Here is a 26,894-nt window from a genome sequence, read left to right as displayed (position 1 = left end):
GCAGTGGCTGCACTTTTTTCTGTTATGGTGCATAGAAAAGGCATTAATTGAAGAGGAGGAGCCAAGTCTTCAGTGAGCACAGTTCAGGTTGGTCCCAATGATGTCAGAGCAGGAGCCCGGTCTCTGTTGTAAATCCCATCCTCAAGAACTGCTGAGCTGTGTGAAGCTGCTTTGGTTTTACTCTGAGTGAAGCTTTGGCACTTGCCTGTCAGTTTTGGCTTTCAAATTGGGGTTCAGAGAAACCGCACAGCCAAACAGTCAGTCCAAGCAAGCTGTGTCTGAGCTTTCATTCCAAACCATGCAGCATCGCTAAGGGCACACTGCACCGCTGCCAGGCTGCACTCGGGGGGTGATCATTTCCCATTTGCAGGCGCTTGGAAATGCTGTGGTGAAGCCATTCCAGGAGCAGCCCCAGTGGCTCATCTCGTGCCACTGGAGGCAGAAGTACGGAAGTGGTTGTGAGGGGGTGCTCTGGGGACAGCTTCACCCCCATATTTCATACCAGTGAGCGGAGGAGGGTGGGGTGTGACAGCACCTGCCCTGACGGCTCCACAGAGGCAGTGTGGACCTACCTGAAATGAAAAACCAGGGCAGGTTCACATAAAGCCTAGCTCAGGTTTGCCAAGGATGATGTAAGCATTGTAGCAGAGTTGACTGAAGCGTTGAGCTTAAAACGGGTGCCCCACAGCCCAGTCTCATGGGAGTAGCGGACAGAGGCTTTTTGTATACGAGATCACATCCCTTTTCTATGCAGTCACGTCTGGAGTAAAAGAGGAGACAATGCAATTCTGGGGCCCAGCGTTCAGCTCATGTAGATTTGCCTGCCTCGGTTTGAAGCTGTTATCTTAGACCAGCTGAGACCCTGTCATTTTCTCTGGGGTCCTGAATGGTTTGGGTGTCATTTTCTCTTGGGTCCTGGGGTCCTGAATGGCAAGTTCAATGCTTGGGAAACTGCAGATGATCCCTTTTTGTTCTGAGCAGCAGGTGTCGCTGTAGTCAGCAAGAAATCCTGGCAGAGGTTTTAAGCAGAAACCGGAAAAAAAGCTCCCTGCAGCATCTCTCTCTCAAATCTGAGCTTGGATGCACAGATCTGTCTCATCTTTGGCAGGGAATGTGTATGCTAATTAATGCACAATAATTATAATTAATTAGTAATAATGATTAAACCCAATGATCAGTCTGTAATTCGCGGGCTATAAAGACAGGCACAGAGAGGAGCATAAGGAGCAGTCAGTATTGCTCGCAGCCTTTAAAAGCAGCTTGTGTTTAGGGGTGGAAGAAATAACTTGTATAGGACAGCTATAGTTGGGAGAGATGTTGGGCAGTTGTTTTAGCATAAAATTCCTTTGCTCAGGTCTAGAAAAGAAGTAGATACAGTGGAAGCTAAACACCGTCTCCGACCCCATGGTTCTCTTCCTCAAGGGAAGTCTACACACCACCTTCGGAAGATCGGCTTGGAAACAAAACTTCACAGCTTTATTGGACACCAAAAACTTTGGACTTAATACCGATGATAGTTTTATAGTCCGTTATGGCTGACCTGCTCCCTTTGCTAACTTCTGTGCTCCATAGGTGCTAACAGCCTTCTTTCATTTTGAAAGGTCTTATTCTCTTACATAATTAGGTTTATCTATTGCAACTGTTTTTTACTTGGTCTGGAGCAATTTCTCATAACTTTACTGCACACTTTTCCCATTTTAAGTGATCACTTCCATTAACATGGCAGGGTTCAATAAAAGTCATTGTTTTTGCCGGTATTTCATTTAGGCTCTTATCGCCTTCTTTCCCAGACATGGGGAAGAGCATTTTATTTCTGAATGCTTGTCCAACTTCTTTTTCAACTATCTAGTTGGTTCAAGCTTGTTTCTTGTAGACATATCAAACAAAAAAATCATCCTGATCCACTGGCTCAATGGAGAGAAATTTGTTGTGAAATATTGTGTGGCTGGATGGCAGCGGCATCAAGCAGATGAAACCAGCCCCTGGACTTCACCCTGCCAACATGTTGCACTAGGGAAGTTGCCAGGTGGAATGGCAGTGGGGTCCAGGTATCTCGCATGGTTTCTTAGTGGTTAGCCAGGCTTTTTTTTTGGTCCCCTTTTCAATATGGTGCTGTTTGGCCTTGGTTATCGCCAGTGGCATTCTAGCATGCTTTCCAGAACCAGCATAGGCAGGGTTTTTTCTGAGAACTGTATTAGCCAGATTGTGCTCTAGGTAGTCGCATGTTATCGCAAACTGGGCAGCAGCCCTGTGTGGTGATGCAGAATTCCTTTGTTGAGCCGCCCTGGCCCCTGGGGCATACTAAAACCTTGCATTAACATTCAAGATAAGTGGCACTACTGAGTCATGTTGGCAAGCAGATCTTATTCACTCTAGCCAGAATACGGAAGTGCAGGGAATGTGTCCTGAGGTCTGGAAGGCAATCCCACAGGAGGAACAAACACAGGGTGGAAACATTCACCATGTGTTGTTTGCTGCTTCTGCTACCAATAGAGTCAAGCCACAATGAGAGAGTGAGCTTGGACAGTATCTGGGGACTGTTGTGTACTGTAGTGAAGATTATCAGGGGTAGAGGCTGGTCAGAAGAGCTAGATCCTTATGAGAGGAAGGATGATCTCATGGTCAGGCTACTGGCCTGGAACTCAGTTCAATTCCTGGCTCTGCTACTTGTTTCCTGTGAGATCTTGGACATGTCAGAGGTGGTACAGTCACCCACCCTGGCGATCTTCAAAAAGCATCTTGACACCCACCTTTCTGGGGCCTTCTGACCCCAGCAATCTTTCCTGCCCATGTGCAGGGGGGCTGGACCCCATGATCTTGTAAGGTCCCTTCCCTCTCTGCTCTGTGAGAAAAATAACCTGGGAACAGCCAGGGTGAAATAACTCTGGAGAAGTTTCTGCTGGGAGAGTGAATGTTTGTACACATTCTCTTCTGAGAGAAGCCTCAGTGCAGTCCTCCAGCATCCCAGGGTGCTTTGTTCCCTCCCCCCCACCGGGAGACAGTGTGTCACTCGCTGGACTCTACTGCTAAAGCCAAGCAGGGAGCAGAGCATGCCCCCTTCACAATCCTTACACAAGGATTGTGCTGGCAGGAAACACAGGCTGACTCTGAAGAGTCGGGGTCAGCCAATCAGAGCTGCCCTGTGCACTGCTTCCATCTGTCTCCAGGCAGTCTGAGGGAGCCTTCAGAACAAGCTGAAATGTGTGCGCAGGGGTGCCTGGTTGCACAGCATCAGTACTGCAAGCTCTCTGCTCCTCAGTGGCTCAGCATTTGAATGTCTTTTCAGGTGTCTCTGGGTAAGTTTTTCTATGAAGAAAAAGACTTGAGCAAACTCTCTCAGGTTTCTTGAATGTGTGCACGCAAATGTGATCTCTTAATGCCTTGGCTCTCATCTGTAAGATGGGGATGGTAATAATGCTTCCTGTGTCTTATCCTTTTAGGTTCTCCAAGCCAAGACTGCCACTGTGTGTTTGTATAGCACCTAATATGCAAGGGCACAGTGTCACGTGGGGCCTGAAGGAGTGAATATACTATGCATAATTATTAAAAATCTTCCTGAAATCCTGTCTTCACTAGGTCTTTTGGGTCAGAGAGAAAAATATATTAATAGATGTCCAGCCTGGTCATGCAGATGGTGCTAAGAGACATTTGCAAGCAGCAGATGTGTTTAAAGCTCAGAATGAACAGGGCTAAATCTTGCTTTAAAAGTCTTGAAAGTTTCTCAAAAGCCACAGCATGAAGAAGCTGTGGTACAGAGGCATTACCATTATTCCAGTCAGCAGTTTGGGAGCCCCTTCCACTGCTGAAATGCCCAGATCTCTGCCAAGCAGCAGTGCATGTGGATAGGCTGCATGTTTGTACATGGGTAGTAGTACATGAGCTGCATGTTTGTATGTAAGTAGTAAACACGTGGAACTCGCCTGTGTCCTTCTGGCTTTCTTGCACAGAACAAAGGTGCTGCAGAAGCCCATAGGTGTGGTGCACGCTCAGCTCTAACAGGGGACTGTTTCCTATTGTTCTGGCAAATTTCTCATCTTTCAGCACAGGACAGACCCTGTGAAGCCTGTGCAGAGGACATACAACCCAGATATCAAACCTCTCCCCGCCAGCAGCACCTACACCCATGACTGAGCCCTGCTGGTTTTACCACTCCTGGATTGGCAATGGTGGGGAGTTTGCGATAAGCAGAAGGGCCTTCTCGGGTGCTGTTCTGTGCAGTCTCCTTGTGGCCCACCAGGGCTCCAGGGTACATATACATTGCAGTCAGATGTACTGGTAGAGCATTGATTCTCACCCTCATTAGGCTCAAGGCTTCCTTCATTAGATTCAAAGCAGCCCTTGGATAATGTCCGCTCTTAGCTTTTACTTATTTTTTGCCTATGGAAAAAGAGCAATTCTTCTGTTGCAAAAAGCTCAGAAAAGCCACGACAGGTCAGAATGCGTTTGACACTGTGGATTCTGGGTTTATCTTGTGAATTGTGTGTAGGTTTTTGCACACCTAACAGTGCTAAAATTGTACAGTACCGCACAACACCTGTAAAAGGTTCTCTCAGCACCCTGGGTGAGAATCACTGCTGTAGAGATACCTGACCTAACTGTAATCCAGCTGTCTTGGGTACTAATAACACAGAAGAGGAAGCATCTTGGGATCAGCATACAAAACTTTGGTGATGTTTTTGAGACCTAACCTTCTCTGAAGCTTCTGCTGCTGTATCTTCACTATTATTAGTACCCAAACTAGTGAGATGAAAGCTAATACAGATATCCCTATGCACATCACAATTGCACCTCTGAGTGGAGTGTAGACAGACCCTTATTCTTCAGGCCTCTGTACAGTAGAGCTGGTGGAATAACACAAAAATAGCAGGCGAGTATTTTCACTACTTTGCATGATTTGCTCTGGTCTTCGCTTCAGGGTCTTATTCATTGTTCACAGTTTTCATTTGATTCTGTGTTGAGAGGGTGGCAGCTTTTTCTGTTTGTGACTGTGCTTGTGAATCCCCCAAGTGGCACGAATTACTCTTTGTCTGAAAATTCATGTGGAAATGCGTTGCTCATTTCCCCCTATTTGTCGCTTATTGGCACTTTGCTCTCTCATTGACTTGGCAACTGGGGCTTACGCTCTTAAGTCCCTGAAGCATTACTGAAAATGTGAACAAATTGATCAATTGCCACTCTCTGTCGGTGACACATTTACGAACCAACACGCAGGCAAGAATTTGTTTGCATATATTATTCAGCTCATCCTTACGAACAGGAGATTCGTTAACAGAAATCTCTAACCGCAATCAATTCAGTTGCAGGCAAAAGAGAATTAATTTTGTAATGAGCTCCAATAGTTTCTCTTTCAAGCTTTGGACAGAACTTCATACTGGTCTGCAGCTTTAGTGTTATGCAAGTATATAAAGGATTGCACCTGTTTCTCTAAGTGGCACGTAGGACAGAGAATGCAGCATTTCTGTGTTAGGAAACAAGCCAGCAAGGGCACTGCATGAACAGAGAAGGTGCCAGTTCTCAGTGGTGCCTCCTACAAGAAAGATGGCTCATATTTATTGTGCTGCCTTCGCTTCTGTGTTGTAGAAGACTTCAGGGCTGGGTGATATGACCCTACTTATTCTGTTCTGTGAAAGGATGAGAAGGTATGGAACAAGCAGAAATAAAATATTCAGCTGCAGACTAGAGAGAGAAATCAGCAGAGAGAAGTAGCATGGCTGCTGCACACAGTGAGTTGCAGAAAGGTAGGGCTGGAGGGCTCTTAAACAGTGTGCCCTGCCATCCAATTTTTAAGTGGCTGGGGGCCATTATGCTGCATAGGTGCCCCCCTCTCCCCAATGCCCCACTGCAGTGCACCCACAGGATGGGTGGAAACTCAGGGGCTACAAATTTTAACTTCTCTTGGGCTGCATGTGGCCCACCAGCTACTAGTTGGGCAGTCCTGTCTTAAAGCATAGGAAATGGGGATGCCTTGGCTGTGCCCCTGGACCAGCAGCCAGGATTGAATTTAGCAGTGGAGCTACTAAGGTAGCTCTGCACCTCCAGTAAAACACCAGCCAGTCATGGGCTCTTGGGCCCAGGCGCCTGGACTCTGGTCCATGGTGCAGTTTTCAGTGGTCTGGAGCAGGCTGCTGGCATAGTTCTGCTTTTGCTTTTCAGTGGGTGCATTGCATTCAGAAAGCATCACCACATTGTGAGGCTCTTGCCCTCAAGCCTGGGTCAGCCCTGTAAGGCTCTGTCAGGCTGTAGCCCTTATAAGTGGGTCAGCCACACTTAACTAATTGAGGCCAGCTGACACCCATCTCCTTCCCTCTGGTTCTGGGTTTGCTCTGAAGGGACTTCTCCAGCACCTGAACCTTGCTGCACAGCCCCCTGGTCTCCAGTCTCTGAGCAGCTCCTGTCCTGGCAATGTCTTTGGCTTCCCTGGTTCCTGACCCTGCTTTTGCCTTGTTCCTGGCTTTCAGCTTTGGATTTCCCTGCGACTGTTTCCTGGCTCCTGATGCTAGTTTGGCTTTGTTCTTGGATCTTGCCCTGTGGATTGTCCCTCAGATTTGGTAACTATTCTTCTGATTCCCATATCCTCACCTTGGCTTGGTATTTGGTTCTGACTCATAGCTTTTGATCCCGACCCTTGCAGTCCCCAGTCTCACTCCTGCCTCTGCCTCCCAGACAGGCCAGCCTGGTGGACCGTGCCGCAAGCAACCCCTCCCACCCATGGACTTACTGCTGTGATTGCAAATAGGACTGCCAGTGGAGTAAATGAAGATCTGTCTGGGGATATAGTCCATGCTATGAAAAAATGAGATAACCTCTCACTATCCAGTGCCCTGAACAGGCAACTTTTGCTGTTGCAAACTTGAAGAGCATCCTCTTTAAGTATGTAGCTTTTTTTTAGTGGGTGACACAGGTTCAGCCAGAATGTAGCTGGCATTTCCAGAAGATTGATCCAAACTGTCTCGGCATCCTAGTCTGGAAATCATCCTGTTTAAGGACAAAACTTCAAGATATGTTAATTTTCAGATGAACTCAAGTTCCTAAAACAAAATGCTCTTCTGAAGAAGGGTCTGCCTCTCTCTTGAAACAGGAGAGAGAAGCTTCTATGTGGCTTGTTTGTTTGCCTTTGGAGTCGGCCATTGGTAACCGTTTCCTTCTCAGGAAGGCTTTTAAAATGAACTTGGAGGTGAGAGCTCATTTGCCAATTGTTAGGAGTGCTCGCAAAATCCTAAGGTAAGACGATCAGCCTGCTTGAAGTCAGGCTAAGTGTCTCTGCAGAGCACGTCCCCCCGCCTGCCTGTTTCGTGTGTCACTTTCAGATTTATCTGTGCTTGGAAAGAAATAAAAGTTGTATAAATATTTCATAGCACTCTCTCCTGCTGTGGCATCTTGTCTTTATTGCATTCTTTCTTCTTGGTGACAACAGCATGGTCCCACACACCTTCCAGACTGAAGACCGCACTTGCTTCTAGGTTACTTGCCCTCCTGAACCTCTGGGTGCAGAAGTGTCAAGGAAGAGATGATTATCCGACAAGCGCTCCGTGCAGGGCTTGGCTGAGGCTATAATTCTCAGTCCTGTGATAGGAAGAGGTTGATGGTTTGGGTTGCCTGCTCTGAGGCTATTTTATAGGTTGGTACTTAAGGTTGACCTTAACTTCGGCCTAACATCCGTAATCACCTACATAGCAAATCCCTCCGCTCAGTCCCTTGTGGTAGAACATCCCAGCTCTGGGTGCCCAGCTGAACTTCTGGATCCCAGGCTGACCTCTCCCCCTGTGTTTTGGATTTAGCTGAGCATGCAGATCCCAAGAGCAGGAATTCTACTTGCAGTAATCCCACACTTCTCTGTTCATAGATTTCATAGACGTTAGGGCTGGAAGGAACTGCGAAAGATCGAGTCCAGCCCCCTGCCCCAGGGACAGAAAGTCAGCTAGAGTCAAAGGATCCCAGAGAGATAGGCATCCAAATGTTTCTTAAAAGAGTCCAGAGGAGGTGCTTGCACCACCTCTGGAGGCAATCTATTCCAGGCCTTGGGGGCTCGGACGGTAAAGGAGTTTTTCCTTATGTCCAGCCTAAAGTGGTCTTGCAGAATTTTTTGATGGTTGGACCTTGTCATCCCTTGGGACGCTCTGGTGAACAGGCGTTCCCCCAGATCCTGATGTACACCCCTTATATGCTGCTGACTTCTGGCCCTTCTGCCCCCCATTTTCTTTCTCTGTGTGCGCTGAAGAAAGAGGAAACACAATGAAGCTGGTTTGGTGGTAGCTAAAAGGCAGGATGTAAATGGAAAAGGGTGCTTCATGTAGCTAGAGTCAATCCTAAGGCTGACCCTAAATATCAGTGTATGGGATGGTAAATTAGACCTTCCCAGGCAGCTGAGCTGCAATTTCTTTCTTCTGCTGACTCAGCTTTTTACCATGGAGCAGCAATTATTTTTCATTATACCCCCATCATTCTCAAGCAACTTGTCAGTGGCCTTTTAAAAGAGGTAATTCCCAGAGAATTTCACTTCCTCACCATGGACAGGTTTTACCCCAATTGCCTGTGGTTCTGAACCTGCACTCTTTTGATGTTGCAGTGACTATTTCTGGTGTAATGGCTTTGCATTCAAGTCCCCCATAGCAAAGCTTCTGTGCTCCTCGTGAGATGTGAGCCAGTAGGAAGCATTTGAACCTACAACACCCTCCCAGTTACTCCTTCCTCTGGGTTTGCTAAGGAATCTGTTCCTCTCAGAGTATCTTCATGCTGGGCCTGACCCAAAACCTGTTGGCATCAGTGTCAGCTTTTCCATTCACTTCATTGGTCTTTGGGCAATGCACAGTATGAACCATGCTGACAGCACATAATAATTAACTATGTTATTGAGCTAAAAGCATATTACATATAAATAGTAAAGGTGAGTTTATTAAGATTTTTTTTCAAGTTTCTCTGTTTTAACCAGCATTTTGTGGTTTTGCATAATAACAGTTAAATCCAGAACCCATTCAGATGCATTCATATTTCACACCACTCTACCATGGTCACATCTACTCATCACCCTAATGAGAGCAGCTTCTGGGTGTTTCCAGTCACTGTAATGCAGGGCCAATCTAGGGGGCCGGGGGGCACTGGTGCATTTGCACCCCCCTTTGATTCCTGCTTTATCCAAAGTTTAAGAAGCTGCCTGGCAGGAGCAACAGCATTTATAGTCAGGCAGTGCTGAGGGAATCACTTGATTTCATAGCTCTACCTGATCCCTTCTAACCTCTTCATTGCACAGGTATTAACGACCCTCTCTTCTTTGTAAGGGTCTTGATGCTCCACCAATCAAGCTAGCCTTTCTTCTGCAGTTTTGCTGTCTGTTAGCTGGTCCTGGTAATTAAGCTCCTATTTTGCAGCCCTGCAACTGGTTTTAACTCATTCCAATGAAGTTATATTTGTTTTTGCTTCAATCTTAACCTGAATAATACAGCTCTAGGCCCCTAGCATATTAGTAAAGCTTCTAATTTACTTTTAACTGGAGAAAAATGCATCATGTTATGTGATGATGCCCCTCGCCTTGTACACCCACCTCCCTTTTCAGAATTTTAGCTCTGCCCATGTTGTAATGCCCTTTTGGTCTGAGTAAATTGTTAAAGGTTGCTTAGCTTCTTTTTTAAACCCCCCCCCCCACCTACCCAACTAATCCATCAGAATTGGGGATGCTAGTACAAACATTTTCAGCCCAGAGAGCTGTGGAGCTGGTGCGAGATGAGTTAAATGTGTGCACTGAGTGATTTGTTTTGTTCTGTGGTGTCTTCATTGCATTTAGACACTGAAGAAATGATTGGGTAGCATCTTCCAAAGTGGAGCTTGTGCTGAGAGGCACTTGCTAGGTTAAATGTGTTAGTGGTACATAGATATGGAGACGGAGTGGGGAGGAGGGGTCAGCATCTTCAGTAAGAGGTATAGTGGCTTTTAAGATACTTCATAGCACAGAACACATCTGGTTGCTGTTCATCACACAGAGCAGAATGGCAACCCCTATTGATTTGTTATTCACCCAGAAATAATGCCATGAGCTGCATTCCCCAAAAGCCGACACTGGGTTGGGACAGTGCTGCTAGTCACACATGGGATGATTTTTCTTCTCAGCACCATTGGGAGCTTCACTCCATCTTCTCAGGCCTGTGGGGCAGTAAATACAATTTAGGGAGCCCCATTAATAAGTGCGTTAGCACAATCTGGCTGGGGAAGTTGTCTCTGCTTAGCAACAGCTGCTGCCAGTAGCCATTTAGCTTGGTGTCATGCAGGCATTAATCTAGACATTAATCTAGCTGCCTGCCTCAGGAGGAGGAGGAAGAGGAGGAGCGCATCCTGTGCCTTTTGTGGGATAAACGTATGGTAGAGATAATAGATGCCATCTGTGTGGATATTAACCCCATTAAATGCTGGTCCATATGGCGTGCGCGCGCACACACACACGCGCGCGCTTTTGGGTTTATGAAACTGCAGCAAGGGGCACGGCAGCTGAGCAGCTAAAGCCTCATGCTTCTGCTCCCTAGGTGTGAATATGACCCTTGCTCCCTTGCACTTGAGCTAAGAGCTGCTCCCTTTTCAGCTAGCTGCAACTGGGCACCTCATCTGTCAGGCTGGGGACTCCAAGGTGACCAAGGGTAATGCTAGTCGCATCTATCCTTTGCATACAGAAAAGCAGGTCTTAATCATGCCTGCCTGATGGGCCACTGGGCTCAGGCGGCCTCTGACCATGACCTGGCTTTGGTGGAGCCTGTCATCCATGAATTACGGCTTCTTGATACAGTAACTCAGACAAATGTTTCTGTGACACACAGTTGTCCATTGATCGGTGGCCACTGAAAAGGTTGCCCTACGGAAACTATGTTATAATGACAGGGAGGGCCCATAATAAAGCTGCAAGCCCAAAGGAGCTTGCAGTTAAGGCCGATACTCCTTTCTCTGTCCATCGTGTCATGCACTGATATTTGCCAAAGTGCATCTCTGCAGCGAGGCGGCTCACGGACTGGCTGTCTGCCTGGGTGAGTGCCATGCATAATGCTTCTACACCCATTTAGCCCAGGTGTGTTTCTACTGAAGCCTGGAGAGTAGCACTTGCTTCCCAAAAGGCTGCATTTGGCCTTGCACCTCTGTAAAACGCAGGACAAAACCCAAATGCCCGTCACCCTCCAGCTCTTACATCGGAGTTGCAAATCCTGCCAGTCACTAAAATCAATCCTCTAATTCCTTGAATTTCCCTAGGAGAATTTAAAAGGGCAACGCGGGCGTTTTGTTTGAGATGAGACGCTTCCACCTACCTGGGCCAATCCCTCTAGTCACATTGTCTGCTGAGCATATCTGTGGTTTCTTCATTGTGATGGCCCATCTATGCAATCAGTGTACTCCAGACTTCATAGGAGAGTTCTTGGCAGGGGGAGCTTAAGGTTTAGTCACAGTCCCATTTGTTTCCTGGCCCACTGAAAGTTTAAAAGAAACTGGGGACTCACTTGGTGCCATGGGGCATTATCTACTTGATTTCTGCTAATTTCTTCACTCTGTAGGTATTAACAACCCTGGATCTCTGATCTAGCTAGCCTTTCTTCTGCATTTATCCTGTCTGTTATCTACTCCTGGTAATGTTTCTCTGCCCCTCTCCCCAGCATGTCCAATAAAGGTGTGTGGCTACCTAGGATCCTGTATGAGGCATCTTTGCTCCAAGGGGATTGGAACAAACCAGAGACAGGGAAGGGGGGAAGCAGGGCTGAGCTGTGCAGTGACACAGTAATCAGAGGTAGGAGAAGATTGCAGAGGTGAGGCCAAGAGGTACGTGACTGCCATGACCCTTCTCTGAGTTACTCATTTCAGCAGATGGAAGTGGTGGGAGAATGAAGCAGTGGCACAACCCGGGTGGCATAAAGATGGGCTTGAGCAGATGAGAGATGTTGGTCTCCATCGGTACAGGTGCTGCTAGCAGCTGAAACAAGCTGTACTTTGACCCGAACTGTTCATTGAGGGTGGAGGGCAAAAGGGTGGGGGAGTAATGAGGGGGACAGTTACAGCCCTGCTCCATGGTTGGGGGCTATGAAGGGTGGGGGATGAGGAAGGGGTCTTGGAAGAGGTTTTGAAGGGAAGGAGCTTCTGGGGGTTTAGGGGGTCATGGGCATCAAAGGGCTTTTGGGGGGAGGGGGAGCCTGTGGGGTAGAGGGGTGTGGGGTGAGGAGGGGCTATGGTGTTATGGGGTCAGGGAGGTGTGAAGAGCAGATGGGTTTGCAGTTGAGAGGCATGGTGGGGTCTGTGAGGGTGAAATGCAGTGCAAGAGGGGTTGGGAGCAAGAGGGATTGTGGCTAAGGGGACCCAGAGAGTGTGAGGGGCTGCAGTGAGATTTGAATGCTCAGAGCGGCAGGGGGGCAATCAGTGGGGCATAGGGAGGATAGTGAGGGGTCAGGGGGCTGGGGCATGATGGAAGTGAGTCTGTGCCGGTGCCACTGATTCATGGAAGCAGGGTAGGACTCTGGGGTCTGATGGATTCAGGGCCTGATAGGGTGGGGCTGAGCATGGGGATGTATAGGGTAGCAGCTGACCGAGTGGAGCCATGGGGGCATTTGAGGTGGCAGGGGCAAAATGCCAAGGACAGTGAGGGGCACTCTGGGGCCAGGGTGCAGTGTTTGGGCAGCTTGCGAATAGACCAGACTGGGCGCTAACAGCTGGACTCCGTCCCAGCGCCAGGCACCTACCCCACCCTGGAGCTGGCAGTCAGCCCCCCACAGACTCAGTTATATTTGTGCTTGGATCATACACTGTGTAATACTGTATAGCCCCAGGCCCCTAGCATATTACTAACATTTCTAGTTTCTTTCTAACTGGAAAAAAATGTGTGTTGTGTTATGGGATGGTGCCACACCCCGTCTTTTCAAAGTTGTAGATCAACCCATTAGTTGGTCTAATAAAAGATATCAAATTCACCCAAGGAACCTTGTCTGCCTAGATCAACCCATGGCCTCAGGTGTCAAGCCTGCTCCTTTTTCAACTTGATACCATCTCTGGAGAATCCCTTGGGGTGGTTGTTCTTAGTGACCTTGCTGACAGGTAACAAGAAAAACTGCTGGTTTCAGCCAAGCACCATTGTAGGACCTGGATGCTGTTCAGGGTTCAGGCCCCTTCCCCGCTGCAAAGAGAAGGGCTGCAAACTAGCCAGGATATACAGAGCTTCAGCAGATAACTGCACAGGACTGCTGAGGTCCTCCCGCTGTTTGCTGCAGCTTTTGTTTCAAAGGGTTCGTGCTTCTCCAATCCTCTGTGCTGGACCACTGATGATTTCTGGTTGAGTGGAAGCCTGGCACCCTTTGAAGTAAAAGCTGCAGCAATCAATGGATTGGCTTGGGGTTATGCTAAGCTAGTTGCAAACCACACAGCTATGCAGGATCTAGGTTCTGTTGTACTCCCCATGGTGAAATGCCTCAACTCTTTTTTAAAAAGCTCCTTCCCTAATTAAATTGGGAGCATGGTCTAGAGAACTACACCCTTGATGATTAGATAAGAACGCTGATGTGATTTGCAAAAGCACTCAACCTTGGCCTCATTCTGCTAGCATGGAAATTAGCACCTGTTGAGTTGGAGAGGGCAGAGTTATGTCAATGCTGGGAACTTTGAAAATCCCCATCCTGGCTTTCTAAGCCTGGCACTGATCCTGGCTCTCATTGTTTGGCCATGTGTACCTCAGCTAATTCTCACTCTTTTATTTCCCAGTCTATACACTGGAGATAATGTTGCTTATCTATCTTGCTGGACTGCTGTGAGCTCAATTTGTTTCTACAGGATTAGGAAGCTGAAAAGCAAAGGCTGATCTAATATATATATAAGGGCTTAGTTCATCTGTCTGTGTCTGTCTGTCCGTAATGCTCTTGGGGGGCATGGCTCCTGCCAGTGCTGTGTGAAGAATGTCCATTAAGAATGACAGCTGGCGTGAACGGGGATGGAGCGCTACCACCCCATGCTGCTGCCACCTCCCGGGAGGGAGGCATAAGGATGGATGTGGAGCAGGGTGGGGAGGGGGAGTGGCACACAGCTAGATGTAGAGTGGTGGCAATGGTGGCCGCCACGTGCAGTTTTCCCCCTTCTCGCCCCCTGCTAATGGGAGGTGGTGGTGGCGGCGCGGGGTGGTGGGTGGTGGTGCTCTGTCCCCCCCCCATCATTTTGACAGGCAAGTCACTAGTTATTACAGAAGTAGCCCCAGTAAGCTGTGAGAAGCAGGGGTGCGTGCAACGAATAATGAAGTTGCTTTTTCAGTTTAATGGTAGATGTTCTGTTCAAATGCATTATTTGTTATTTCAGTGTCAGTAGACTGGTCTAGTTACAATTACTGCATTTATGGGAAACGGCACGTTAGCATTTCCCAGTGTTTGCAAACTGCTTGTCTCTTCTAAGAGAAAAGCTGGATAATTTCATTACCACACAGCTCTAGTAAAGCCTCTACAAAGAATAATGCACCTCTTTTATAGCCCCTTTCACCTATAGATTGAAAAATGCTGTACAGAAGTCACCTAGCAGGACTACAGTTCATCCAGAACAAGAACCATGGTCTTCTGAACTCTCTAGTGAAGTGCTGCGTGCACTACATCATAATGCATCCCAGACTCCCAGCCCTGCCCTTCTGGCATATTCAAGGGAAAAAAAACCCAACTGAGTTGCATCGTCACAGCATTCACAGTCAGGACATTTAACCAGCCCAATTTTCAGTGTCACAGGGTGAATAAGAAGGCCACCCATGTTCAGGTTGTGTCCCATCTCCCAAGTGTGTTGCATAGGTCATGCTGAGTCTGAGGACCAGGTTCATAGAAGAGTTTCATGGACTTAATGGTATTGGGTAGGTCTGGAGAGAATCAGCCTTGTTAAGGTACTTTGGGTAGTAGCTGTCTTGGAAAGTATATATAAGCCCTAATAACTGCTCCTACAGAAGGGATTCCTGGCCTCCTGTTCCATAAAGAGGCAAGGCAGCGCTGGAGGACTGCCCCATCCCCCAGAGCATGTTAATGTAATGTACTTCTTCACACCTTTGGCTGGATGGAAGAGGTGTCTAATCTGAGAGATTCCTGGGCTATAAAGTGCTGCCATAACCTTCCTTCTCTGGTTCCAACCTGGGTGAATATATCCATAGGGATGCAGGACTGGGAGGGACCTCTTGGCAGAGGTGTTGCTAGGACAAAGATGCCAGAGAGTGGAAGGGGTGCTGAGCACCGAGTGCTAGGGGGGATGAAGAGGAGGGTGTGTGCTTTGGAGAGACTTACAGCACACAGGCTGCTGCTGCCATGACATGGGCTTCCCTGGGAATATTATTCTGGTGCCCAGGGCTAGTGTCCCACTCATCCACCCCTAGGGCGGAAACAGATGTTGTCTTTGTGCCTCCTTGACAATGTCTACAGCAGCCCAAAGGTCAAGCAAATAGATTTCCATGTTTCTTGTTGCACCTAAGATGCCCAAAATTGTAGCAGCAACAAAAGTTTGTATTAATGTGTGCCTCTTTGTAGTGAGGGATGTTTGCTTTAAGATGGGAAAGCATGGGCAGCCCAGGGCTGTCTGCACTCTCCATCTGCCCCAGGCAGGCACTCCCAGATCTTCAGGGATCCAGGGCATGCAGAGTCAGATCTGACTTGGGGTGCACCTCAGGAAACCCAGGTTTCCCCCATTTGCAGAGGCATGCCCCAAGTGTTTCCCTGCTGGGTCAAGGCCCTGCTGGTCCCCGGAGCTAGGGGCCCAACGCTGTGGAACCACTGGGCGAAACAGATGTGTAAATACAGGCACCCCTCGGATTTACGATACAATTGGTTCCTGAAAACCGCATCTTAAGCCGAAACGTTGGAACTCGGAACCAATTTTCTCATAAGAAATGTTATAAATGGGGAATTGGTTCCCGAACCAAGGCCTGATACCCTATTTTCACCAAAAATACCCAAGAATTTTGTACTCGACCAATTATAGATGAGTAATATAGCTACATTAATATATTTATATTGCAAATAAAACATATTGATTTAGAAGGACTTCTTTGAGGTGACTTTGCTGGATTTTTTGAAGGGCTCTTGGCTGGAGTCTTCTCAGGAGTCTTGGCTGCAGGTTTTTCTGGAGTCTCGTCTGCTTTCTTAAAGGAAGTGTCCAAGGAAGTTTGGACAGATGTTCTCCAGGGAGATGAGCGATGCAGCGAACTTGTTTGCTGGCGTGGCGTGGCATCGGATCAAGCGTTGTAAGTCAAAACTGGCATTGTAAAGTTGAAACAGGGTGTCAATTTATAAATGGTGTAAGTGCGAAACGTTGTAAGTCGAGGACTGCCTGTACAAGATGAGAACTAGGGGTCACAACATGAAACTAGTAGGTAGTAAGTTTAATTACAACTAACAAAAGGAAGTTTTTTGCACACGGCGTGTCATTTAAGTGTGGAACTTGTGGCCGCAAGAGGTTGTGAAAACTGACAGTTTAGCTAGATTCAAACAGGGATTGGACAGGTCCTTGGAGGAAAGGGGCATCAGTAGTTATTGAGCACAGGAGTGAGGGGCACAGCCTCTGAATCAGAGCTTCCTGGACCTTAAATCCTGGAGGCTGCAAGTGAGAGGAACAGTGGAAAAAATCCTGGTTATATTTTTTTTTTTTTTACTCTCCCTCTCAACACCCACTCTCTGCCACTGAGACAAAGCATATGGGGCAAGATGGACCTATGGTATGAGCCAGTAAACACAGTTCTTATGTTCTCATGTATATGTTCATCTGCAGAGTGGGTCTCCCCCTGGCACAGCAGATCCGCCTCATTTGGCAATGTCTATTCATAGCTCAAGTTATGCTGCTGTTTCCTGGGTCATTGAGTCTAGCCCCCTGCTGTCACAAACAAGTGCTTATCATCATCGCCCCTGCCCCCCCAACCTGACTGAGCTCCAGCTAGGGTTTGTTTTAGCCCCCTCTATTCCAGCTGGGACTTCCTAAACACCCCCCTCCAGTAAGGAGAAACCATTTTTGAATTTCTCGCCTGAATTTATCCATGGCCAGTGTATCCCCATTTATTCTCATGCCAACAGGTCACTGATCTGACACAGCTGATACATTTGGGGGGAGCAACTGGCTCTCATCTCTGCCTTTGCTTTGCTAGGCTAAACCAGCCGAGCTTTGTTAGTCTCCTCTCTTATGACTGAGTCTCATTCTCTTGATCGTACTTGAAGCCATTTTCAGCATCTACTCTAGTTTGAACAGCTCTTGCTCATGCAGCCCAAGGTGTGGGCAGTCTCTTAGTATTTAGGTGGATGTGGCCATGCGGGGGTAACTACCTCTGGCCGGCAGTAAGCAAGCCCTTTGTAACACTAGCATGTATTTCCACCCTTTGATTAGGGAAGGTTCTGCAAACTGAGTGAGTCAAGTCTTTTGGAAGGCACATGCTCTGCTGGGCTGGGGAACTTGCAAATACTGTGTTTGAAGTTTAAGAAATCTGCAGGCTCCAATGTTTTATTGCCTCTCTCCCTCCTCGCGCAGCGCACAAGACAGCCTGTGAAATACAATGGGACTTGCCAGATCTGAACGCTGCTGAGGCTCTGGCACTAATCTCCGGCAGACCTCTCCGTAGCGTGTACAGTAAACTGAACCCCTGACTGTGCTGTCCCTGGCGTCTCCTCATTTGTGTTTTGGTGAAGAGGAAGGAGCTGGCGGGGATCAATGAGGTGCAATTTCCGCGGCAGACAGGAGCATGGAGTATTTGAGTGGGTTCGAATGCCAATATTTAGAGCCACTTCAGCTGTCACCGTTAAAATTCTCGATGCCTGGGAGCTGCTCGTTTCAAACCAGCAAAATTGAACGTCTTGTCAGTCATCCCATTCTGCCAACAAAAACACTTTCCTACAGTTGTAATTCTACTATTAGGGCTGATGTGCATGGAATATCAACACGCGATTGCAAACTACAGCTCCTTCACCAGCGGTACATCTGCTGCATGGGGCGTTTGTTGTACTGACAAGTGCCAGGAGACCCAGATTCTGTATGAAACTCTGTCACTATGTTGGCTGGTGACTGTGAGCTTAATCTCTCAACCATTCCTTTCCCTCAGTTTATCTATCTGTACAGCAGAGGTGGGCAAAATGTGGCCCGCGGGCCAGATGTGGCCCGCTGGGCCATTCTGTCCGGCCTGCGGGGCTCCTAAAAAATTTGGAAAATTAATATTTATCTGCCCCTGGTTACCTGTTATGTGGCCCTTGATGGCTTGCCAAAACTCAGTAAGCGGCCCTCCGCCCAAAATAATTGCCTGCCCCTACTGTACAGTGAGGGAGAAAGTAGGTCTCTGATTCACGGGGTGTTGCAAGGCTAGTTTCATTTCTGTTAAGTACCTAAAGATTCTTGGCAGAAAGCACCCTCGAAGAGCTTTCTTGTATTATTATTCACAAGCACAATGCAGAAGAAAGCGAGCTGTCTCCTACTGTGCTCGTACAAAGCCATCCGCACGCAGCGTCTTCCTGTTCATGCAGTTCTGAGGCCGTCACGACCTCCCAGAAACCTGCAAAACCAAAATGGGTGACAGAAGTTGAGTCCTTCGAGAGGGAAGGAGGTCCTATCCATTCGCTTCTGCTCAGCGCATGCCATATCATAGACAGTGCTGCTATCTCTGAGAGGCCCTGAACATGTGCTCAAAACAGTGGGTGTGGAAGTGGCTGTGATGCTGCAGCTTGGCAATACTCTCTCATTTCCAGGATTTGGGATGTGCTGGGTGGGAGTGAGTGGGCAGGGCCCACATTTCAACTGCAGTCCAGGGCATGACATGGGGGCAGTGGAGACCAGACCTTCCTCTCGTGAAAGCGGCTGTTGGCCTCTGCCATTCTGGGCTGATCCACACTGGCCTGGGCAGCTGTGTACAGTGCAAGGATACTGGTGGCCTGAGTCCAGAAATGACTGGTGTCCACTTCTCATTCATGCCTGGGACAACCCGCTTTTGATGATGCTGGTTGATCTTCCCTTCAGCATGTCTTTATTGATTGCAGTCTCTGGAAAGACACCAAGATCCAGGTCTACAACATAGTCATCATGTCCACTCTCTGCAGATATGAAACATGGGTGACCTATCATCGTCATCTCAGGAGCTTGGAGAGGTATCATCAACAATGCCTCTGGAAAATCCTCCGCACCAAATGGGAAGATCACCGCACAAGTGACAGCATCCTTGCTGAAGCCACAGCTACCAGCATTGAGTAGTTGATCCTCAGTACCAACTTTTTGGACTGGATATTGTGTGCAGATGCCTGACTCTTGACTTCCAAAACAAGTGCTCTGCTCCCAGCTTAGTTATGGCCTGAGATCTAGTGAAGGCCAGAGGAATGCTACAAGGACCCACTGAAGGCGTACCTCAAGAAAATGGACCCTGATATCACGAGCCAGTAGGAGCTGGCTGCTAGCAGACTCCAGTGGTGCTGCAACCTCAACCAAGCAGCAGTCTGTTTCATGATAAAGTGTTTTGCCCTCAAAATAGAGAAGAAAGAATAGAGGAAGGAAAAGTAGGCTGTAGGCTGGGATTCCTCTCCTCTTCTCCTGAGGAAACACCTGCAACTTCTGCACAGGTCTGTGGCTTGAGGATTGGACTTTTAAGTCACCTCAAGACCCATTAATGAGTCATGGTAGAGATTGTCCTTGAATCAAGGGATTGCTGCTAATAACAATGTTGCCCTCACCCAACTTTGAAAATGGAGTTCAGCCTTACCTACCTGTCTTTTAACTTCCCTAAGGGCTTCACTGCAACAGGGACCTCCCCTATGGCTGTTCCAGGTTGATGCAGTGGGGCAAGGGGGAGAACAGAGCGGCTGTTATGCTGTAATGTTGCAGAAGCTCCTAGAGACTGGCTGAGAAGGGGGCTCCATTGTGCTCGGCACTGTACAAAGGAAGGGTAAAGCTCACAACCATAGAAGACACTCTCCTGACTTCACCGAGGGTAAGGGTAAAGTTCAGAACTAGGCCTGGCTCTTCCTATGTAGCTTCGAGGAGAGGGAGCTGGTACCATGTGCATCAGAGTGATGTTGACCTCTGCCCGGTATTGATCCGAGAAGGACAGGGGGAAGGGTTGGTTCCAGCTCTGGTCCTGTTTGCCCCTAGGCACTCCCAGCCTAGCACCAGTATCCACTGAGGGATTCTGGGTCTGCTTCTGCCAGCCTCAGCATTCACAGGGCAGCACTGATAATGCTGCTGCTTGAGAGACCTTCGATTTCTCCTCTTCAGATACTTCCCTGGTATCAGCCAGGAGTGCTCCTGCCTCATCCAGAGTCCTTTGAGTTCAGGGCAAGATACCCATTGACTCAACAGGCATTGTCTCAGCCCCAGATGAGTGCTGCTCTAGTCCCCTGCAGCAGTATCCTCTCTCCTCCCTGCTTCACACACCCATGGCTCTCTCCACCATGCTATGCTGAGGGTGTGAACACAGCTCCTGTCACCTGCCCATTGTAGGCTGCTCATGCAGAAGAACCAACGGCCCAAGTGTGTAGCAGATGTCACCTCTGATATGCCCAAGGGTTGACAGAAATGGCCGGGTGTGAGCGCAGGACCCTCCCTATAGCAATCAGTGCTGGTTCTGAGCCTCTTGGAAGCACTAGACATATCAGGTGCAAAATTAGGTGGAAGGTATGTTTGGGACAGTGCTCAGCAGCCGCCAAAAAGGCAAACAAAACATTAGGGATTATTAAGATAATTATAAACAAAACTATGAAAGTATCATGCCCCTTTATAGATCCATGGTGTGTCCACACCTTGAATACGGTACCCAGTTCTGGTCCCCACACCTCAAAAAGGATATGGAAGAGCTAGGGAAGGTACAGAGAAGGGCAGGAAGGATGATCAGTATGGAGGGGCATCCATATGAGGAGAAAGGCTAGAGAGGCTACACCTGTTTGGTTTAGAAAAGAGACGCTTGAGGAGAGACATGATAAGGGTTTACAAAATAACTAAATGGCAAAGAGAAAGTAAATAGGGATTTATTATTTACTGTCTCACAAGACAAGAGCTAGGGGTCGCATCATGACATGAGTTCATAATAAGTTTAAAACTAACAAAAGGACGGGAGCAAAGGGACTTTTGGTTTTCTCATCGCGTGTCATTACAGTGTGGAACTCGTGGCCACCAGATGTGGTGGAAGATGGCAGCTTAGCTGGATTCAAAAAGGGATTGAACAAATTCTTGGAGGAAAGTGGTGTCAGTAGCTGTTGAGCATGGGGGTTAGACCTGCAACCGCTTTATTAGAACTTCTTACATCTGAAATGCTGGAGGTTGCAAGTGGGAGAGAAACAGTGGAAAACCCTGGTCATACCCAGTTCACTCTCCCTTTCAGCTTCTGCTGCCTGCCACGGTGTGACACAGGACACTGGACAAGATGGATTTGCGGTCTGACCCAGGCAATGGCAATTCTTATGTTCTTATGTGCTGTACTGTTGCTCCTCTCCTGTGTGCATCAGAGCTCTCTGCTGTTGGACTGTCTGGCAGGTCCCACTCCTGCATCGTCAGGGACGGGCAAGATGCTCCACAGCCATCATTCCTGAGATAGCTTGCGATACAAACTTCCCCATGTGTTCTTTGATAACGTCCCTTCCCACCAATCCTTACCATCTCCCACTTCCTCTCACTGCAGCAAATCTTCTCATGCAAATCCAGCTCTTGCTTTGCATGTACCTGGCAAATCTTATCACGGACAAGCAGCACAAGCAAAGGATGCTGCCCAACTAGTGGACACTGGCTGGAGTCCGCCTCCTGGGTGAGTCATCTCTTGCCTTTGAGCAGCACCATAAAAGGGTGGTGGCACCATGGGACTGGTGAATGTATCGAACCCTGCAATATTCGTGTGGGTACAGACTTTTCCTGCCCAGTCCCTTCAGAGGAGAGGAGTCTGAGGCACTGAAGGGATGTGATTTGCTTTCTCGATGGGGTAGGGATGCTTTAATTTGTTGGAATTTACAACAGAAGGGAGAAAGTTTCCTGACTTTTGCTGTCATCCTTCAGTGAAGCTCTTCGCTCCACATCAGTCACATGCCAGCTGACTTGCTCACAGTTTCCCCTTGGTGGTTGGAGGCAATGGATCCATCTTATTGGATTTTCTGTGTCCAAAACAGGAGATTTAGGATCCACGTGATTTGCCAGTCAGGTCCTGGGTCATGAACAGCCAGTTTGGAAAGGATGCCATCTCCACATACAAGGACGTTTCTCACTAATGAGCTGCTTTCTAGTAGCACTTTAAACTGTCCTTAACTTGGTTTTCCTGCATTATTTGTGATTTGGATCAAGAGCTCTATAGTTCCTCTGGAACAGATGAGCTCTCTGGTGCTAAATTACTCTTCTAGTCATCTCTGCCCCCCTCCCTATTCCAAAAAGCTGTTCATTTGGAGGAGCATTAAATGCCTGGTAATTTACTGAAAGAATGAGTGGCCCATTAAGACTCCAAGCAAGAAGCAGTAAACAAATCAGTCTTTCCCTTCCCTAATTATTTAACCAAGCCGCCCTTTTTCAGCTGACAGCGTGCTACGTATGCACATGCCTCTGAAACTGGCATCCGCCTCACTCCCCAGTGCCAGCTGCTGTTGAGTTGAGGCCCTGAAGAGATTGCTGGAACAGGATCGACGCTTTTAAAAATCCTGTAACACACTTGTGGAAAAGTCTGAGCTGCCCTTTTCCTGTTTGACTTGCAGCACGGAGGGAATCTGTCAGAGGAATATGACAGGCCAAGGTGGCGCTTTCCTGGAGGAAGGGGGTGCTTTGGGGGAGCCTGGCATGAATTAAACCTGGGCACAAGGAGATGTAACATTTGGGTGGCTGGGGGTGAATCTTTGTAGGATAAAGGCATGCAAGTCCTTTCCCTGCTTCCTCCATTTCAACTTAGGTGGTATGACAACACTAGAAAATTAAGATGGGACAATTTAGGAACAGGTGAACAATTTACTGTAGGGTAAAAGGGAGTGTGGCGCTACCACGCAGTAGCTGCCCTGCAGTACGTGCTCCTGTGCTTTACTACCCTCCTAGTGAGAAAGTTCTTAATACCCAAGGATCCAGGTTTTCTGGCCACCAGGGAAAAATGTGGATTTTCTCTTTCAGTGGAGAATAATGTAGATTTTCTCCTTTTAAAGGAGAAAAACGCAGGAAATGGTGGGTTTCCCCTTGCAGGCTGGCAGAGTTCCAGCCTGCAAGGGGCTGCTTGGGGTGGGGGGGAGCAGGATGCAGTGCATGCCATGTGCATGTGTTCACGTGCATACACGCATGTGGTCAGCAATAGAGCCAGGCAGCGGTGGGGAGCAGCTCCCTCAGGTGCCTGCAGGTAAGTCAGGAGTGGCGGGGAGGGGGTGGAGATTGAGGCCCCACATTGAGGGAGGGAGTGGGGCAGGGCTGGTGGCTGGGGCTGGGACTGGGATTGATGCCCAGCCAGGTTGGTGCCTGGGGGCTGGAGTGGGAATGTATGCTCACGGGGCGGCCTGGGGAGTGGGACATGGGGGTGCACACGCACCCCCAGATTTGTGTACAGGGTGGGAATGGATGCAGGCTGCCTGCTGGGAGCTTGAAGCTTGGTGCTGCTCAGTGCTTGCTGCCACCACTGGGAGCCCTGCACCAGGTGTGCCACCATGGTGAGGTTTTGCCCCCCTCCCTATTCCAAAACGGGGGGGGGGGATGTTGCCATGCCCCCCAGCAGCAGCAGGGGACACAACTCCACAGCACTGCCCCCGCTGCTGTCGGGTGAGCAGGGAACACCTTGTCATGGTAGCGCGACTGGCACAGGGCTCCGCTGGGCCCTGGAGGCCCCCAAACAGAGGGCATCAGTACGGGGAGCCCCAAGCCCTGCAGCAGCCTGAATCCTTCCATACTCTTCTCTGGCTGCAACAAGCGCTGCCTTCTGCACGCAGCAGCCAGACTTGGGTGCAGCTGGGGGAGGGCAGGGGGCTTCAGGCCCTGGCCCTGATCCCAAAGCCCTGGCTGCTGGCTGGGGGGTAGGGGGCTGCAAATCAAGCATGAGGGGCGCCAGTGAGGCTGGGAGGATGGGGGGCTGTGAGTCGGGAGTGAGGGGCACTGTCAGGGCTGGGAGGGGTGTGGGTCGGGAGTGAAGGGCATTGGCAGGGTCAGGGGGCTTTGGGTTAGGAGTGAAGGGCATCAGCAGGGGTGGGAGGGTTGTGGCTTGGGAGTGAGGACACCGGCATGGACAGGGGCAGAGCACTGGCATATCAGGGCTGCTCAGTGCCACAAAGCATTGGAGTGGGGCAGGGGACAGCTGCAGCTGGACCTGCATCCTGGTGAATAAAGGGGGCAGGGGAGCTCTGATATTCTGTGATAAATAAACCAAAATCAAATGCCAAAATATATCGGTATTTAGAATTTATTATAATGATTGAGGCACTGGTAGGCATCCAAATTGCTTTAAAATGATGAGTATAGCAATAAAACATTGTGTTTAACCGATATCTCTATATATCTATATAGCTAGATATAGATATCTATAAATATATTTAGTAGTGTTTCATTTTAATAGTGGAAAAACATGGATTTGGGGATTTTTAGGGAATTCTGGACTTTTTATCAGAGAATTTTGGGTTTTTAAACAGAGATAACCAGGATCCCTGAAATCACTTCCCTTGATCTGCTGACAACGTGCCTAATAGTGCATCCTAGTCCAGTATGCTGTTAGGGACTGGGACTGGGACTGTTTTGCAACAAGGGCACCCAGCTGTTAGCAATGGGAGTTTTCCCATTGCCTTTGGATCCAGTTATCAGAACGGACAGATGTTGTAGTGTCAGGATACTTTGGTTCCACTGTCAAAAGGTAACTTGATGCCAATGAAACAAGCATGGGCTTTGCAGGCCAGCCCTGGTTGTTATCCTACAATGGTTATTTTGCATTGCTCAGCAGCAGAAATGGGAGCACAATTTCTGTGGCAGTGCTGACATAGTTCTTTGTGTGTCTTGCTGCTGCCAAGAACTGAATCACACTGAAGTCAGTCTCTGCTGTCCCAAGGGCTGCATCTTTCCTTGCACACTGTGGAAGGGACTGGGATTGCATATCCAAAGGCCACAGTTGCTGATGTTCTCCAGCTGCACAAAGCCTGATCTGATACCACATAGCTGGCATAGGATGAGCTCAAGTTCAACTACAGGCCACGTAGCATCCTGGGGTAATGGTGTTGTGCAGCTTCAAAACAGTCCCAGTCTCAGCAGAGCTACAGGGTGCAACAGGCCAGGGTCAGAGGACCAGGACTTTTGTACTGTATTAACAGTTTTTATCCAGCCTCTTGTGTTTCTCTCATCCGGCCATTTCACAACCACTTGCAATAGGAAAAAGGCAGAACATATTATAGCACCTTGATGAGGGGGCACAACACCTTCCCCGTTGGGTGATGTTTCAGTTTAGAAAGGACATTGTGGCCTTAGGGCCAGATCCGAGAAGGTATGTAGGCACCTACGGCCTCTTTGAGTGCCTAGGCTGTTACTGCAGAGTCTTGGTGAGAGTTTCATGGATTTTATAGATTTCTAGGGTCGAAAGGGACCTATTAGATCATCAAGTCTGACCCCCTGCTCTGGGCAGGAAGGAGCGCTGGGGTCAAGTAACCCCACCCAGGTGCTTGTCTAGTCTCCTTTTGCACATCTCCAAGGTAGGGGAGAGCACTACCGCCCTTGGAAGCCCATTCCATATTTTGGCAACCCTCACCGTAAAGAATTTCTTCCTGATGTCCAATTTAAATCTGTTCTCCTTCAGTTTATGGCCATTGTTTCTAGTAACCCTGAGGGGCGCCCTGGTAAACAGAATATCCCCTTTTCCCTGCTGACCCTCATGATGAGTTTGTAGACAGCCACAAGATCACCTCTCAGCCTTCTGTTGTGGAGGCTGAAGAGATTCAGGTCCCTCAATCTGTCTTCATAGGATCTTACCTGCAGGCCCTCAACCATCCGAGTAGCCCTTCTCTGAACTCTTTCCAGGTTATTCACATCCCTCTTGAAGTGCGGCGCCCAAAACTGGACGCAGTACTCCAGCTGCGGCCTCACCAATGCTGCATAGAGGGGAAGTATCACCTCCCTATACCTGCTCGTGATGCACCTACTAATGCAAGAAGGAGTGTGGTTAGCCTTACTTATTACCTTGTTACACTGGAGACTGGTGTTCATTTTTGCATTGACTATGACTCCGAGATCCCTTTCCACTGTTGTGCTACATAGAATGGTACTTCCCAGGCTATAGGTGTATTGGTGATTCTCTCTCCCCAGGTGCAGCACTTTGCACTTATCTTTGTTAAATTGCATCCTATTCTGATCTGCCCACTTCCTCAGTCTATCCAAATCCACCTGAATTTGCTCCCTACCCTCTAGTGTGTTGACTATACCCCATAGTTTGGTGTCATCTATGAATGTGGACAGTGCTTTCTACACCCTCATTCAAATCACTGATGAAGATATTGAACAGTACCGGTCCAAGGACAGAGCCTTGGGGGATACCACTGCCCATATCCCTCCAGGTAGAAACCGACCCATCCACCAGTTTAGGCACCTGGCCCTGACTTTGGCCCTTAGTGCTGTGCTGAGGGAACACACTGCTGACCACAAGTCATTTAAAATAATTGCCATGCTCTAAATGAGGCTGGACAGATGTCAGGGCTGAAATGTGTCATCTGTTCCCTTTAGGAATCTGTTTTCTGTTATCCTGCACTCATCACCATGACATCCAGGCAATAAGAGGAGGACTCTGGACATGCGCTAATAGGGTTAGTATGGAGGTGTGGGAAGGAGTTTCCTTTGCACAGGGAGTAAAGCAGGTTAAGACCCTTGGATGTGATTTAAGACTCCTGTTGCCAGCTCTGCCACAATCTCCGTATGCGACCTTTCCCACATCGCTCTGGGCCTTAGTCTCTCCATCTGTAAAATGGGCGCAGTCATATTTTCCTGCCCCACTGGAGCCTGAGGAATTGAAATTCATT

The 26,894-nt window shown here is 48.5% G+C and overlaps 1 protein-coding gene across 4 annotated transcripts in view; it reads left to right on the top strand.

Moving 5' to 3' along the window:
* ARMH4 (armadillo like helical domain containing 4) overlaps positions 1 to 26,894 on the top strand; it is a 129,461-nt gene that overhangs the window by 60,424 nt on the left and 42,143 nt on the right. Inside the window, exon 6 of one of the 4 annotated variants that reach the window (XM_019479991.2) lies at positions 6,664 to 7,350. The exons of the other annotated variants lie outside the window; for them this stretch is intronic. Coding sequence (XP_019335536.1) covers positions 6,664 to 6,797 — 134 coding nt within the window. The 3' untranslated portion in view covers positions 6,798 to 7,350. Of the gene's footprint in view, positions 1 to 6,663; positions 7,351 to 26,894 lie in introns of those variants that run through there. 4 annotated transcript variants of the gene reach the window in all.

This window comes from Alligator mississippiensis, chromosome 2 (genome assembly GCF_030867095.1).
Source record: "Alligator mississippiensis isolate rAllMis1 chromosome 2, rAllMis1, whole genome shotgun sequence".
NCBI classification, from domain to species: domain Eukaryota; kingdom Metazoa; phylum Chordata; order Crocodylia; family Alligatoridae; genus Alligator; species Alligator mississippiensis.
This window is presented reverse-complemented; position numbering and strand designations above follow the sequence as displayed.